Genomic DNA, 16,907 nt, shown 5'->3' with positions numbered 1-16,907 from the left:
TTAGCACCGCGCTTTCATTTGAGGCCCAATCCCGCTGGTTTAATGGCCACGACGCCTCTCCCTTTCCACTGCATTCTTTCCAAATCACTTCCACCACCAGCAGGAAAAGACAGAGCACTGCAAACAACAAAACACACACACACACACACACACACACACACAGAGAGAGAGAAACAAACACACAGGAATAGTTGTCTGAGTGTTTCAACATGTGAGCGTCCATAATAACAACGGTACCAGACATAGGCTGTGTTTGTCTTTGTAGGGGGTAATGAGTGTGTGTTTGCTTGTTGACAGTGTATTTACACTCACTGAGAGAGAAAGCAGGAAGGATCAGAGGCTTTTATGTGCTGAATGGGTGGTTTTTCTTTGTTTTGGACTGCAGGTTAACCTGCAGCATCTTGAGCAGTGTTGGCCAACAATTATGTACAATCTGTGGCGCATACTGTGTGTTCTGAAGCAGCTTGTGGATTTCACACTTTGGTTCTATTTGTACTTTTTTTCTGATTCATATGCTTCATGATGCTTTCGCAACTCTGTGAAATTCTGCAATGTTTTTCTTTTTATTGTTGTAACATTGATTTTAAATCTAGGCGATGTGAGAAGCGTGTAGATCAACCTTTTTAGATCAACCCCAACCTTTTTTGCGCCACGAACCGGTTTGTGCCCGACAATATTTTCACGTACCGGCCTTTAAGGTGTCGCGGATGAATACAACAAAACTAGTACCGGTACCGAAAAAAAGAAGATTTATTCATAGCACACGTGAAAAGACCCAGGAAAACAGAGTTAACGAAATAACTGCTTATTTAAGCAGTTATTTAACAAACGCAGGCAGACAAGGAAAATCTGAACTTGAGCTCTTTTATCTTCATTCAGTTGTCATCAGTTTCACACTGTACGTGTCTGTGTGTGTGTGTGTATATATACATCAATAGTGAATCTGTTCACATTGACAGACAGTAGGATGATTGTGAAAGGGTTTGGGAAGTTGGATCTGCTGAAGTCTCTGCATACAAAGTCTTGCTGCCCTACCGCAGTGATGACATGCATGTGTGTAGTGTTTGTGTGACCGAAACACAACTCCTTCCAAAAACGTGTGTGAGCTCGACACCTCCTGTGGTCCTCACCATGTAGGCAAACTGGGGTCTGACCCATAAAGGTCTAAGTGACAAATGGCCTGTATTTGTATAGCGCTTTACTTAGTCCCTAAGGACCCCAAAGTGCTTTACACTACATTCAGTCATTCACACACTGGTGATGGCAAGCTACATTGTAGCCACAGCTGCCCTGGGGTGCACTGACAGAGGCGAGGCTAACGGACACTGGCGCCACCGGGTCCTCTGACCACCTCCAGTAGGCAACGGGTGAAGTGTCTTGCCCAAGGACACAACGACCGAGACTGTCCGAACCGGGGCTCGAACCGGCAACCTTCCGATTACAAGACGAACTGCCAACTCTTGAGCCACGATCGCCGTTGCGATCAACATGTTGGTGTTTTTATTGATATAATTATTGGAATATTTACATTTATTTGAAACAACATGCTATCTATAGACTACAGACTCAGAAAGTTGCTAGCATGGCTGTGGTCAACACAATTCCTTGTGAATTGGAAGTTACCATGAGAAGGCACAACTTGGACCATGCATGGTAATGTTTATTCCTGACATGCAAAATGTACACCACAGAGAGGTGAACTGGCACATACAATATACTGGAAAGGAAACACATTAATACACGGAAATGAAGTGGAAAAGTTTGAACTGTTTTACTGACAGTTGGCTTCTGCTCGCCAATTGGTCCAGATGAAAAATGTAGATGTAAGAAAAACAGTAGGGCTGTCGCCTGCACTACGTAAACAGTAGGGCATCTTTGGATTTTGCTGCTTTCGGATGTTTTGCTAAAGTGACTTTTTGTACAACCACGAGTATGAACGGGGACTTGAAAGTCTGTTAACTCGACAGTTAGCAGTTGTACATCCTTTCACTGATGATGATGAGGACTTGGTAGTATCACTTTAGCAGCATAATATAGCTATAAGGTTTCACTTGTTTGAACTGTATGAGCAAGTGAAAACAAGCACTGCAACTTATCAAAATGAAAATGATACAAAATGTAAATTAACCCCGCCATCCAAATAACATTATTGCCCCAAAATCTATCCAAATGATCTGAATAATGCAACATAGTGTTACTGAATTTTATCTCTGCTCACAAGCCTGGTACATGTCACTGTAACATACTTGTTATATGTATCCACAGGCAGAACAATAAACTGCATCTCTTCGATAAAATTATGAATACAGACAATTTGTCAGGCTTGAACTTTACAGAATGCTTGTGTTTTTTGTTTAAATGCTTTTCATTGTTACTAAGTTAAACTTATAGACCCGCTCGTTGTTTAAAAAAAAAGAAGTTTGTGTCAGCCTGTTTGGCCCATAGCATGCGTACATATTGCATATATATTTTCCTATATAAATACATTTTATACCAATACAACAAGCTGGAAAAAACATTCAGTGAAATAATCAGTGACATTTAACAGTCATTGTATAACAATGCCAATGGTGTAGAAAGGCAGCAAACACACGTGCACACGCACGCGTGCACGCACACACGTAAAATTAATTATAAGGGAATATGGTGAGGAGAAACAACACCTGAAGGTGTAGCTGAGACTAAGTCATGTTTGTGGTAAATAATTAGATGTACACAAAACAGTCTCACATGTGCAAACCTGCTAGTCTCTCAGACTCCTGGAAAAGGTAAGAAACATGGAAATAACAGTCAAAATGAAGGCAGAGGTTCGGTGATCTACATTCAGGCATGCACTTGGTCTTGTTTTTTTTTGTTTTCAATGAAAAATTATAATAAATAAAAACAATTATGTCCCCTGCCCACTTTCACAAACCTTTGAGTTTCCACTGAGCATCCAGGTACTGACAAAGCAGCCACTATGACAGCCTTAGCAAACCCAGCACCGCTTGGCATACAAACATATAAAATGTACATATACAATGTATATATGTAATTTTTTTCTATCCACATTTCAAATATATTTGTAACTGTATATGCTTTGAATGCAAAAGATTCGATGAGGAATATATGAGGATTATATGCAGCTGTCCAAAGTTTGGCGACCAAACCCCAAATCCATTTTTCGAAAGAAGCTCCATCTCATACAGAGAAAGTCGCTCTCTCCTCATACACAGATTATTGTCTTCATTGAGAGAAGTCCATGTTCCACACTGGGAAACACACGGGGTTCCTTCTGACCACAAACAAATCTGCATTTTCTTCCTCCTCTGTTTTAACCTGACAGATTTACATCAGGATTTTCATTATTTTTGTCAAGCAAATGCTAACCAGATTCTAATACATGCATCTCTGAATGGTGTTTTTCATTTGTTTACTTGCTGAAAGATCATCTCTCGCGAGTTCATTTGGAAACTGTAAAAAAGGGAAAGAGAAGAAGTATGTTACACACTTATGATTGCAGCAAAAGTAAATGTAACACACACACAGATGTTGGCAAAGTTGAAAACAGGAAACACATCTGAAGCATGTCATTCTTTCTGTCTGTAAACAAGATCGCTTGAAAAACTTTGGATTCTGATTTCGATAAAACTTTGAGTGTAGAGGGGCCTTATCTTCAAGGTCAACTTAATGATTTATTGGTTGAAAATTGACAAAAAGCCTTATAAGAATTTAAAAGTTTTAGCGTTTGACCTCTGACCTCTCCTTCAAGATTGATATAAAAGTCAAAATGACAATAATGTAATCAATGTAAACATCTGTCATGCTACTCTTATCTCATTTTTACTGCACTACAAACTTCTTAACGTATGTTTAAAAAGAAGAAAGTAAACAAAATGAGTTACCAGGAACACTCTGCCGAGAGAGTGAGCTGCCTTGGCAGATGTTTCTTGGACTACCCTTCTGAGTAGATAGTTCCTCCTACAGCTACACTTTAAACCTCAATCTAAATCTCGGTGCAGCACACTGGACACCATCATGATAACATCACTGTCCTCAAAAATTTGTCCTGCTTGATTCAATGAATGTACCTGAAACTGAGACGTAGACTGTGATCATGACCACGCCCAAGACAATGGAGACGATACTGAGCAGACGAGCCAGTTTACCCAGCCTCTTGGCCCCGTCTATGTCCCCCGCCTGGAGACTGTTTCTGGACTGAGGACACACAAAAGCAGCAAGACTATTAAACAAATTTAATATATTAGGTAGTAGACCAAACATTTTTAGGAAGATCTGTCGAACCAGCCAAACCAAGGATACACTTAGGGTGGAGATTTTCATCTACATATTTATGAGTTCTTGGATAAAGCTAGAGATGCAAACAGTGATGTAGCAGGAACCCTATAAAGTATTATTTGTAATTAATCCAGTTCTTCCTCTAATTTCTTTATTTTTCCAGTTTGTGTAGGAAAAACTAATAAGACCAAGCAGCACTAAGACTTTGTGACTGCCCCAAAACCTGAGTTATTGCACCTGCACCTGAAGAACTCCAAATTGTTTGATTATTATCAATTTTGAACACCCTGAAACTACTGAACTAATCATCCTGGATCAGTCAGGCTCATCGATGGATTTTGCTGATCTGGTGTAATGTGATTTAACATTTAAAAAAAGAAATAGGTGATTAAAAAAAACCTTTATTAACTCACGAACATACACAAGTCTTCACACACATTGAGTGTAAGGTGTGAAATTCAAGATACATATAAACCATTGCTCACTGAGCTTATGTACTAAAGTACAATGCTTTTCCCATTTATGGGTGAAACAAATGTGAAAAGTTCTTGAAAAATGTCCAGATTAGTACATATTTTACACTGAAAACATAAAACACCCGTATGTTCTCCAGAGCTGGTTTTTCTTTCGGCATATACACTGAAGCGCTGAGGTGTACCAATAATTATTCACACTCTAACCTGTGGCTCTTTGAAAAGTCTAACCCTCAAAAGTTTTCATGGGGACAATGTAGTTAGGCAGCATCAGATGGTAGTCTGTAGAATGACTTTGGACACCAAGAACAAGTAGAAGTGAGTTGAGACAAGCTCTGGGTGGTGGGGAAAAGTTACTGGTGTTTGGGGTATCTTCTGGGCAGACGACACAGGACAAAGAGACTTGGTGGTGGAAAGAGGAAGTGCAAGAAAACACTCAAAGGTTAGTGAAGAAACAGTGGGATAGTCAGGAAGATGAATGAAGTGCACAGAGTACTGGAGGCTAATAATATAAAAAAGAGAGGTGGCAAAGCCAAAGGAAAGCAGGCAGGGGTCTCTGTGGACTCTGTGGAGCCTGGACAGGTGGAGGTATGCTCTGGAGAGAAAAGGAATGAAAGTCAGTAGTAGCAAACAGAATATGTGTGTGTGAATGAGAGAGTGGCAGGTGGAAAGATGAAAATGTAAAGAGTATCAAAGTCAAAGGGAAAGTTTACAAGATGGTAGTGAGACCTGCTGTGGCACTGACAAAGAGACCATGATGGACAGGGTTAGAAATGATTATGTCAGAGTGACATCTCACAGTGCTTTGGAAACAATGTTAGAGGCAAAGCTGTGATGGTTTTGACATGTGCAGAGAAGGGATCGTGGCTTTACTGGACAAATAAGATAAGATAAGATAAGATAAGATAACCTTTATTAGTCCCACACGTGGGAAATTTGTTTTGTCACAGCAGGAAGTGGACAGTGCAAAAGTTATGAGGCAAAAATTAGGATACAATAAGAATAAATACAGTACACAACTGTACAGAATAGAATAAAATAAAATACTATATACAGTAGAATAAAATAAAATAAATATACAATAAGATAAAAATAGAATACAAATACAAATACTATATACAACTGAGTAAAAATACAACGATGACAGAAAGGATTATTGCACTTAGTATTATTGCATATGTATGGATGTGTGTGTTTGATCAGTTAAAGTCTTTATTATGGAGTCTGACAGCAGTGGGGAGGAAAGACCTGCGAAATCTCTCCGTCCCACACCGTGGGTGCCGCAGTCTCCCACTGAAGGAGCTGCTCAGTGCTGTCACAGTCTGCTGCATGGGGTGGGAGATGTTGTCCAACAGTGATGACAGCTTAGCCACCATTCTCCTGTCACTCACCACCTCCACTGGGTCCAGAGGACATCCTAGAACAGAGCTGGCCGATGAAGTTGATGATGAAGTTCCTGGCCGGAGGAAAATACTGAAGCAGCTCTTCAAGAGTTACACTTTAAAATATTTATCATATAGTTAATCAATACTTATTTTAAAAAGAAATTGATAAACATGCAGCACAGTAATGTTGACTTGTGAAATGCAGAGAGTAATTTATTTCAACTGTAAACGGGCAAATCTCATGCCGGCAGATTGGGACTGATGGAAGAATGTGACTTGCAGAGCCAATTGGATGGAGTCGGTGAGTGCAGCAGTATGAAGGGGTTGTATATCATTTTAATGCTGAACGTATATTGCTTTGCTTGTACACTGCAGATACGGAGACAGAGTGATTCATGCGTATGTGTGAAAGGTGTGATGGATGGGAATTCTCAGCCTTCTGCATTGCTTTTATGTGAGTCACCCCAAAGATCAAATCTCCCGTTACTGATGTCTCAGGCTTTTCATTGGATTGGCAGGGTTTTTTAACAGTGTATGTTTTTATTTTGTGAAAGGGAATCCACACAAAGGAACACTGCTCTTCACGGTATTGCAGCATGTACATGCACACATCAGATAAAAAATCTTATGTTGCTGTTTTTCATTTATTTAGTCATAAAACAAAATTTCATCATGTGTGTGTTTTGCCTATAGTTTACATATATCACTCCAAGTATTTGCTCTATAACTTAACAAGTTTCACTTGAGTACTAGAGCAACTAAACAACCTGATCAACCTGAATGGAGATGGCGTTTAAATACTTCAGCAGGTGTCCAGGATGAGTCTTTTCAAAGCAGAGGTGATAAAACAGAAATTGGAACTCTCACCAAAACTTATCTGGTATTAGAAGAAAGAAAGTGCTGCCCTACTGTCCTAAGACTAAAATACATATAAGCTCTACACAGGTTGGAGTTACAGATATAAAAATATGAAAAGTTAAAAAACAAAAACAAAACAAAGAAATTCATCAGTTTGACAGTTTAACTACACTATCGTATTCCTCAAAAGATTTTTCCCCATTTTACATATGAAAGTTCAAATGCTTTAAATATAAACGGCATTGTGTGTATGAAAGTGTTAATAAAACAAATATAATTAACACTGACTGAAATTAAAAGCATTTTCATCAGAATTAAAAGTAAGAGGTGATTTGCAGGTAGAAGAAGGATCATGACTCAGTCCATGTGTGACTGCAGCAATGAAACCTGCCTACACCTGAGTTTAGCAGCGATTGAGAACTTCATGCTTCATAAGAGAATTTCAGGAAGTAATCCACTATTCTTAATTTCACGTTACCCTCACAATTTAGTTTGAAATCATGCTATGGTGTCTCTGTTTTCTTGCTTCATTCAGTCACTGAATACTGAAGAAATAGAGTGTTGGGGGTTAGGTGGGAACTGCCTCAAATTCAGATTGAATTACAGAGTAGTTCCCCTGATTACTAACTTGTTACTCCATCGTCTCACTCCCGTGAGATGCTCTGCCTCCAGGCTGTCTGGTAGTAAGATACTACTGTGCACTAGTACACGTGGGTTTGGGACAGTGCAACCTTAGGATAGAGTGGAAAACTACTTTTAAATATGGCATTCATCTCTTCTTTTAATAATGCCTGATGTTTGGGAAATAATAACAACAACCGAGCTCATGATATACTTTCAAAGCAGAATGTCTTCACATTCTTGCATGATAAAGGATTTCAGCTGCCCAGTGCATAATGAACTCAATATTAAGAAGATGAGGAAGTGGTACTAGGCATGGGTGAAATATGAATGTTTTGGATTATTAAAGATGCAGGAAAAAAAGGAGAAATAAATTAAATACACAGCGCTTAACAAATTTATTAGGCCAAAACAGCTGCTCTAAGTTAACAGCTCTGGTAATTATGAAAATTATGTTTTTCTTAGTTGTAGATGCAAAGATGAAATGCACTGATGGTAGTTTTTTGAGATCTTTCTGAGAAAAGCTCACGTCTGCTTTTAAGGAGGACCTTGGGACCATGTGATGAAAAATGTACATTTGTCAGAATTTTACATTGACAAATATTCTTCTTACCCCTTCAAACTTGAACCGTTAAATAATTGCCAATAAATGGAGAATTTATTAAATCTCCTGACATTTATAAAAAGATGAAATTTGCAATAATTTGCAAAAAACAAAGTTTAGCAAATATGATAGCTACACCTGGCAAAGAATTACCTCTTAAAAGTGTATTATCCAATATATTTGTATTTTTTAGGGAAAAAAAAAAATCACACTGAAATGTTGAAGTCTCAAAAACTGTATGTATCAAATATAATACACTAGTCTGTTATGGGGTTAAATTACTGACTGATTTGCTCACACAGTTTATCGCAGCTTCACAAACGCCTCCCAATTTTTAATTCTAAAAGGCTCAAACTCAACTTTTGACAGATGCTGCATCGCAATTAAAACAAAGATATTTCAATATAATGCAATTGCTTTAAAACAGTCACCTAATATAATGTACTCCTATATCCTGCATGGTAAGAAACGTAATCACAAAAACTATTTAACTGGACGATTATTTCTAGGATTTATTTAAATTTGATCAAATCTAAATATCTACTACATGCAATGTCTCATCCCACAATCCAGGCTCATGACAGTAAAACAAAAACATTACTTTTTTTTTTTTTTTTTTAACTCTCACTCACTCACTCTTTCACAGGGACACACTCCATCTTCTTGCTCTGAGGACTGCAATGTGAAGCTATGGTGCAAAGTCCCGCTGGAGCCTGTATTGATCTTTTCTCATAGAGAAAAGCAGCATCAGCACCTTAAATCAATGGAAGTCCCTTACAGAAAACACAGCCTATTTGGCCAGCTTGGAGAGAAACCATCAATGGAGAATGGAGGTGATTTAAAAAGATGATATTTTACTTGCATAATGATAATAAGAAAGTAAAAAGAAACAAAGGAAGGCAATGTCAGCACTCTCATTTGGACCTAGTCTTGTTGGATGTTACCTTTGAGACCTGCGAGAGGTTTTCATTTGTGTTTGTGAATATCTGTGTGTAGTGAAAGGGAGGCACCCTTTGCTTCACTGAATCACGCCTGTATTGATTCACAGCACGACTACGGGTCATATTTGTTTTCAGAATGGGAAATTCTACCCTAATTGTAGTGTTCATTGTGCTGCCTTTGTACACACACACACGCACACTCGTTCTCTCTAATGTGTTCAAATGTTCAGCAGACAAGTGTGGGTGGTAGTAAGTCAGTAAGTGCTTCTTTTCTCACTTGCCATTAATAATGGAGAACCAACAGCAGCCATGGTGGAACGCAGAAGTGTACAGTGAGAGGATGTTTTCTTCTATGAGCAAATCTGTCGTTTTCCAGGTTTATACATTATGTCTTTCAAAACTTTTAGATTATAATCCCCAAATGAATTTGTACGAGGCTTTTGCAGGGTTTTTTGTTTTGGTATGTTAAGTTAAATCACATTGGTCCGGTGAGGGATAAAGAACATCGCAGTCTCTCGGAAGCGGCTAGCAAGGCTTTTAGACTTTTTACAGAAAATGCCCATTAAAATTTCAAACCACCCATGCGACCAAATGATCAAACCTTCCAGAGCTATGATGGCACAATACCTATTCTAGCTATAAAATGCATTGTAGCTGATGGTTACATACGATTTTACTTGTGTTTATATATTTGCTTGTGAATTCAAACAAACTAACAGAGTGCTAATGCTTTTAAAGACTAGACCATCATAGTATAAACCTTTATCCATTGGCAGATCATTTATAAGTGAACCACTGCCAGGCATATTTAAATAACTCAGAGTCAGGTTTCATCGTTTAGTTCATAGCACAGTGCACTATCATCGGGATAATGTATGCTATTATTAGCAATCTGTTTGTTAAACCAAACACAGTTTATCGATATACAATTCAACTACAAAAACAAAACAGAAATGGGCTATTTGTACTAAAAAAGGGCAAACACTAAGAAACGCTTTCACCACAGGTGAGATTTCTAAAGCAAAGAGTTGTCTAGTTACACCGCTGTCATTATCTAATGTGATGCAAATCACACAATGAAAAGTAAGTTTAGCATCTGTTACTTAGCAATTGGAATGCACAGCTTAAGCTGGTGCAAATGCCATTATTACAACTTTTTTTTTGCAGGTAGTTAATCACAAATTAATGTGCTGAAGCGATTTCTGTTGCATTTGTCCAGATTTTGCTAATAAAATGAAGAATAGGTTTTACTGAAACATTTGTAAGCTCACATGCAAATACGATATATAAGGACAATATGAAGGTCCATTGAAAATATTTGGGTGTTGGCTGCCTTTTATTCCATTGTCTGTCGAGATGATCCCACACTGCTTCAGTAGTGTTGCAGTTGGGACTCTAGGGGAAGGTTAGTCCATGACTGATAGAGTTCCAATGTGTGTTTTTCTATCCAGGTATGATTTTACTGCACTGGAAGTGTTTGCGACCATTGTCATGCTGAAAATTGAAGCTATCACCAATCAGATGATTTGCAGATGGTATTGCATTAGGTATTAACATCTGATGGCACTTCTCTGTGTTTACAATTGTATCAATTAAGCACCTTGAGGCAACAGTTGTTGTCATTTATATAAATAAAAATAAATGTAATCAATTTTGTCAAGATTTCCAACACCACTGGCTGATAGGCAGCTCCAAACCATGACAGAACCTCCACCATGTTTTACAGATGGCTGTAGACACTCACTGTCGTATCTCTCTCCTGACCTCTTCTGCACATCCTGATTTCACATTTGGATTCACCACTCCACTCCACTGTTGCCACTGATTTTTCAGTACAGTTTTTGTACAATTTGGCATACCTCAGCCCTTTGTCCCAGTATCCCTTCATCAACAATGCCTTCTTGCCAGAAGAAGACAGTCCCTTCCACTGAGACCATCTCGTGAGTCTTCAGTGAACATCTGGGCCTTCAGATCAACTGGAGGGCCAGATGCATCTCTCAGGTCCTGTCAGGCTGGATCTTTTCCCCTATTAAGGACATGGCATTCAGATAACTTTATCTTCTGAAGATTCTTATTCTTTTGTTCTCCACTTCAAAATACAATTTATGTGTGTTGTCGCAGGCTGCTAGTAACAAAGTGCCTGAAGATACAGTTCTTTGCGTAGAGACAACACTGATTCATCCCCTAACTTATCATGTCTTTTTATGTTTGAATGAGTCATAGGTCAGTGTTAAGTGGCCTAACAAAAACATTCCTCTCAATATAGTGAGGTAGAAGCACTGGAATGAAAATGAATGGAAAAACAGCTAAAGAAACTTCTGGACCTTCTGGAAGGCTGGAGAACTATCATACGAGAAAGTCTTGTTCTTTGGAGGCAAAATAGAAAGAAAAGAGGGGTGGCTCAAGATTTCTGTACAATATTGTAAATAAAATGTCCCAATATTATAATTAAAACAAGTGAAGATGCATTCATTTTTAATATTAAATCATCGAGTAGTGGGATTTGAAGATTTTAAAAGCTCCTATATTATCCAATACCACTTATGCTGGTAAGTGCTCTGTACTATACTTGTACTCAAAACATGACTTTCTATGCATTCAGTTGTATTATTCAGTGGATGATCACATTGTAGCATTCATTGATTTAAAATGATAAATGAGTTGTAGCACACGGCTTTTCTTTTTTCTCTGTAACACTCTGATGAGCTCACATTGGGTAAGAACAGTGTTAAATGCTCTCTGATGGTGACTGCAGCACTTGACTGCTAATAAGATCTCATTTACCTACACACACACACACACATACACACACAAACAAAGCCATCCCGCCAGTGCAGCATTGTGAGACCATATTTTACAGGCAAATCTGCAGCACATGCAGTAATGCTCCTGCAGTTTGGGCATTCCCATTACTGGGATAGGCTAGTGCGCACTGTAAAAACCTATTACCCCAACCTCTCCAGTAACCATAATTGACTGCGTATCTTCAACGTTTGCCAGCCGCAAGTCCTTCCCACCAAGCATCTGTCAGAGATCTTTGGCGGCAGCCAGCTGGAAGTTGGCTTTTATGTGCTCCTACTGCTGAAAGTAGTGGGAGATGATGATGGATGTAACTGTTCCTGCTGTTAGCAATGCACCATCTACAGTGTGGAAAGATGCTGACGCTTTTACAAGGGTAAATGGGACCAACACAGATGGATACTTTTACCTGTTTAAGCGATTAAAAGATGGATATACATCTTACTTAATGTTTGCACTGTCTACATACACAAAAATGTGTATTTTCTTAAATTCTGTGATATAGTTTATGTTTTGCATAATAGCAGAATCTACTGAAGTCTGCATTTACAGTTAGACACAGACAATTACACGAGTTTTGATTGTATTTAAAGCTGGAGCTGGAGACAGGTGTGTGATCTAAAAACAAAACACCTGGATATATTTGTATCCACTCCTATATTTGCGTTTCTTTCCAGCTCTGTTTGAGGTTTGAAAGATTCCTGGGGTAAATATTTGGGTCTGTTGCAGCTCAGTTTTGTGTCGAACAGGCTGGAATACTGTGGATTTGTCAAAGCTTTGTTGCTTGAATCTGCTGCTAAAAACAGCTGTATTTCTGAAGAACTAAAGCAATGAGCTGAAACAGGCTTAAATGCCACTTAGAGCTACGGGACAGTGCCACAGATACTGCTGCTTATCACTCTGATCACATTACACAGCCATTTTTGAGCCATTGCTTAGCTACAAATGTTGATTGCGTACTATACTTATAAAACAAAAGCTATATGGTTTACATCAGGTTTTAATTGAATACACAGCACACAGCACAGTTAATGTTACATAATAGCACGACTGTTAAGCACAAACCCTCTTGGCATGAAATGAAGTCTGAATCCAGATCACTGGAAGCTAAAGGCTCATCAATAATGCAAGTGACCACCAACTGTGGCATTTCATATCAGGCTACCCCTTAAGATGGTCTTTTTTGATCTTTCTGTCTTTCTGTGAATGAATTTCTAAAGTCTGTTCAGCTTCCTCTGACACCTCCCCATTGATACCATTTTAAAAGTTGCTCTTTTTTTTTTATCTGACTTTCCAGCAATATCCATTTCACAGTGGATGATGAGTAGCGAATACTGGCACTTAGCACTAATCTGGTACTCCAAAGCTGTATCGTGTGGTATCAACCACATTACTTTTGATTCATCTGCTCACAAGTGAGCGTTGTACACCTCTGTTTTTCCTGTTCTGACTCACTCGCACTTATCTGACTGTGCTATCTGATTCAGCTTCTTCTAATCAAGTGATAGGAACTACTTTATGGCTATTTGCTGTCTCTCTCATGCCCATCTGCCCTTGTAGCGAATGATGTTTTGATCTTCTTTGGGAGGCCCATATCCCCTTTCCTTACCCCCCAGGAAAGAGAGAGGATGTTGATCGCTGCTACTGAGCTGGCTAACTGCTGCAATCTGCCCTCTGCAGAGAAACTAAATTGACTTCTCTCGTCTTCTATTGAGTTAGTGGCCAGCTCCAGTTTCTTCCTCCTTCGCTTTTCTCTCTTCTGCCCTCTGTGAAAACCTCCCTCTGCCACACTTTCTCTCTGTCTCTCTCTCTCTCTCTCTCTCTCACACACACACACACACACACACACACACACACACACACACACACACTCTCTCTCTCTCTCTCTCTCTCTCACTCTCTCGCTCAATGCCATTAGCCAGCAACCGACTTGTGAATGTCAGTGGGTTCGTGATGATGGCTCAGGGAAGTACAGGCTGTCTTGTGGATACCGTCTGATATTCCCCTTGGTGTGTAGTCCCCGCAAGAGTGATATTACAGAACTAATGGCTTACTGCATTTCCTCTGCTTTGTTTCTCTGTAGATCTGAGAATTGGCTACTGGACAGTGTCAGAAGTAAAGTGCGCTGAAAAACACAAATGGCTTGAAACTAAGGAGCCGTCAGCCACCAGGAGTTAAAATCGTGACACAGGGAAGTTATGACTGATGGCGCTAAAAGAGTTCTGCTAGAATGGTTCCAGATACTTACTGCAAAGGTCCGTCATAGGCTGTTTGTGTCTGTACTGCTCAAGAACAGCAGTTTGCCTTTCTCTACACTTACAGTGCAGAACACATTAGATATTATGGCTAACAACACACTTTGCTAAGCTCTATTGTGGCTGTTACAGAGCTTGAAGAGCCTATATACATACGATTTGTAGTTTACAAGCCTTTTTTCTTATTTTAGATGTTTTATTGTAAATGTGGAAAAGAGTAAAAATATAGTAAATATAGCTGTGGTAATTTAGGCATGAATTTGATACAGTTTCAACATATTGGTAGAGAAGAATATATACATACATAAAATTTTTGACCTTCACACTATGTTCTGTTTATGAATTACTTTATTTCAAAAGTTGTGTGTGTATATCACATGGAGGCAAATTTACATACGTGATTTAAATATACCAAGCTTTTTGAAATGTGTGTAAACACTGGACTTCCTGCTGATTGCCAGACAAATTATGTGAATGATGCCATTTTTAAATAAACACAAGCATCTTTCTTTGCATTATGCATTATGCACTTTTATAAGCTCATATGTGCAGCACACACTGGTACTGATGTATCTTTGAGAGATATAGGCATAGTATTGTGTAAAAAAACAATACTAAAAAGCAGAGCCTCAAACAACAGCTCCACCATCTTCGCTCCAGACCTCACTGCAGAGGGAGACAGCAGGAAAGTGCATCCTCAGCATCACAGATCAGTTACATGTGCTGCGTTTTGGAATGCAGCCCATACAAAGGTCTATCTGCAAAAACACAACATTTTATTTACAATTCTGTAATGCCATATCTGACTGAAGTAGCTTTAGTGTCTTAGCTGCACCCTTAAATTTCCTGTGAAGGGATACATCAAGTATCAGCCCCTCTGAAGCAGACCATCTGGCAGCTGAGTGGAAGCAGCCAGCGTGAGATCATTTAAAGCCTCAGCAATAGTGAAAGATAATGAGGCACTGAGTGTTCTGTGTGTATAAGTCAGTTTTTCACATACATTTGCACTTCTGTTATTTATATATATATTCAAAAATTTAAAACCTTTAAGTGTAAAAGTGTCAGAAACTCTTTTAAATTGTCATCCAAGCTCTGCTAAATGGTCTTTCTGTCTAAAATTAATATGACCATTCACCCAAACGCAAATGTGGTTCTTAGTTAGGGATAATAGCCATACTTAAAAAAAAAAAGCTTCCTTCATATATCAAAAGGCTGTAAAGGTAAAGGGCATTCTCAAATATAAAGTGAGCCTTAACTGCAAGAAGCAGTGATGGAATCTCAAGAGCCCAGTCCTCTTTTGTTCCAAGATCTTAATTTACTTAGCCTAATAGCACTGTCCCATCATGTGCACCAGCAATAACATATTTAGGGGTTTTAACACTTTTGACGAGGCAACAAGATGCTCACCATGATGGAGTACACCAGTGCCACGATGCTGATGGGCCAAACGGGGCAAATGCAGGAGATGATGACCAGGATGAGGTAATCCCGGGGCTTCGGGGTCTCCTGGACTGCGTTGCCGGTGGAGGAGCGGCTCAGACTCGCCTTGGAAGGGGAGAGAGGGGCGGAGGCGGCCAGCTGCCCGGTGGAGCCCGATCTCACGGAGACGCTGTGGCCGTTCTCCTCGGCTTCCAGACCCTTGTCGCTGCCCACGTTGACCGTGAAGGAGGTGGACATGTTCATCTGGTTCCCTCCAGGCTCAGTGGTCACTGCAAGTAGTTTCTCAGTTTCCTGGAAGTCTGGCGGCGGAGCGCCTCCTCCGCCCTCACCCAAACTGGATCTCTGGAAGTTGGCATCCGTGTTGATCGCCATGTTCACCTCTCAGTTAGAAAGATATATTTATATATTTATAAATTTGTGAAAATAAATATCTGTTAAAAATGTCTTAAGATTGATTACAAAACAGTGAATGACGGCACTTTGACTAGTCAAATTTTCGTTTTTACAACAAATCTCTAAAGCTGAGATCAACTTTGATAACGAAGAAGCTGACACGCCGAGGTGCGGTGGACGGCTTCAAATTAGATTATCTGAAAGGCGGAGAGATTTGATGGAAAAACTTCCTAAAAGCAACGAATAAAATCAGATGAAAGCAGCCTGACTCCTGTAAACATCATTTTCCTCCTTCGATCACTTGTCTTGTGTTCACACCCGACACTTGAGTCATTTCAAAAGGAGCTCACAGCACAAACCGTCCCTCCTCTTTGACACATCCAGATCAGTGAGAGGAGCTTCTGTCACCCATGCAGATCTAGATCCAGTCCCACCACTTGAGCCTGTGTCTGTTTGTTCTTGCAGAAGTAGCTTCAAGGGTTTCCTTCTCCTTTCATAAAAAAGAAAGATCAAAGTCAGACGTGATTTTCGAAGCAGACCCCCCCAAAATCGGACACTTTCTCCTCCTCTGTCTCCAGGAACACAGCCACTGCACTCTACTTGGGACCAGTGTCATGTTAACGCATTTAAACAGGGCACTTCCGGCGACGATGCACAAAATAAAACTCGAGCGTTCTCAACAAAAAGCCAGTAAGGGAAAATAAACGAGTTCATCCTAACTGGTTGTACTGGCATCATGTAGGTTATTTATTTATTTTACTACGTCAGTAACAGACAAAAAACCCCTTTTTTTGTCTTTTGTCTTTTTGCACACACAGTACTGTGCAAAAGTCTTGAGCCACCCCTATGACTTTCATTAG

General features: G+C 39.5%; 1 protein-coding gene across 1 annotated transcript; it reads right to left on the bottom strand.

Moving 5' to 3' along the window:
* Positions 1-2,189: 2,189 nt before the first annotated feature.
* On the bottom strand, positions 2,190-16,657 carry trarg1a (trafficking regulator of GLUT4 (SLC2A4) 1a). Its single transcript, XM_085429965.1, has 3 exons — positions 15,622-16,657; positions 4,071-4,197; positions 2,190-3,453 (listed from the first exon to the last, which is right to left on the bottom strand). The coding sequence occupies exons 1-3, from the start codon at positions 16,024-16,026 to the stop codon at positions 3,443-3,445; spliced, it is 543 nt and encodes a 180-aa protein (XP_085286091.1). The 5' UTR covers positions 16,027-16,657; the 3' UTR covers positions 2,190-3,442.
* Positions 16,658-16,907: the final 250 nt, after the last annotated feature.

The sequence above is a fragment of the Copadichromis virginalis genome, linkage group LG14 (genome assembly GCF_057382275.1).
Source record: "Copadichromis virginalis isolate Kocher_CV1m ecotype Utaka linkage group LG14, C_Virginalis_male_GT1.1, whole genome shotgun sequence".
NCBI classification, from domain to species: Eukaryota; Metazoa; Chordata; class Actinopteri; order Cichliformes; family Cichlidae; genus Copadichromis; species Copadichromis virginalis.
Note: the sequence above shows the minus strand (reverse complement) of the source record. Positions and strands in the feature narration are given on the sequence as shown.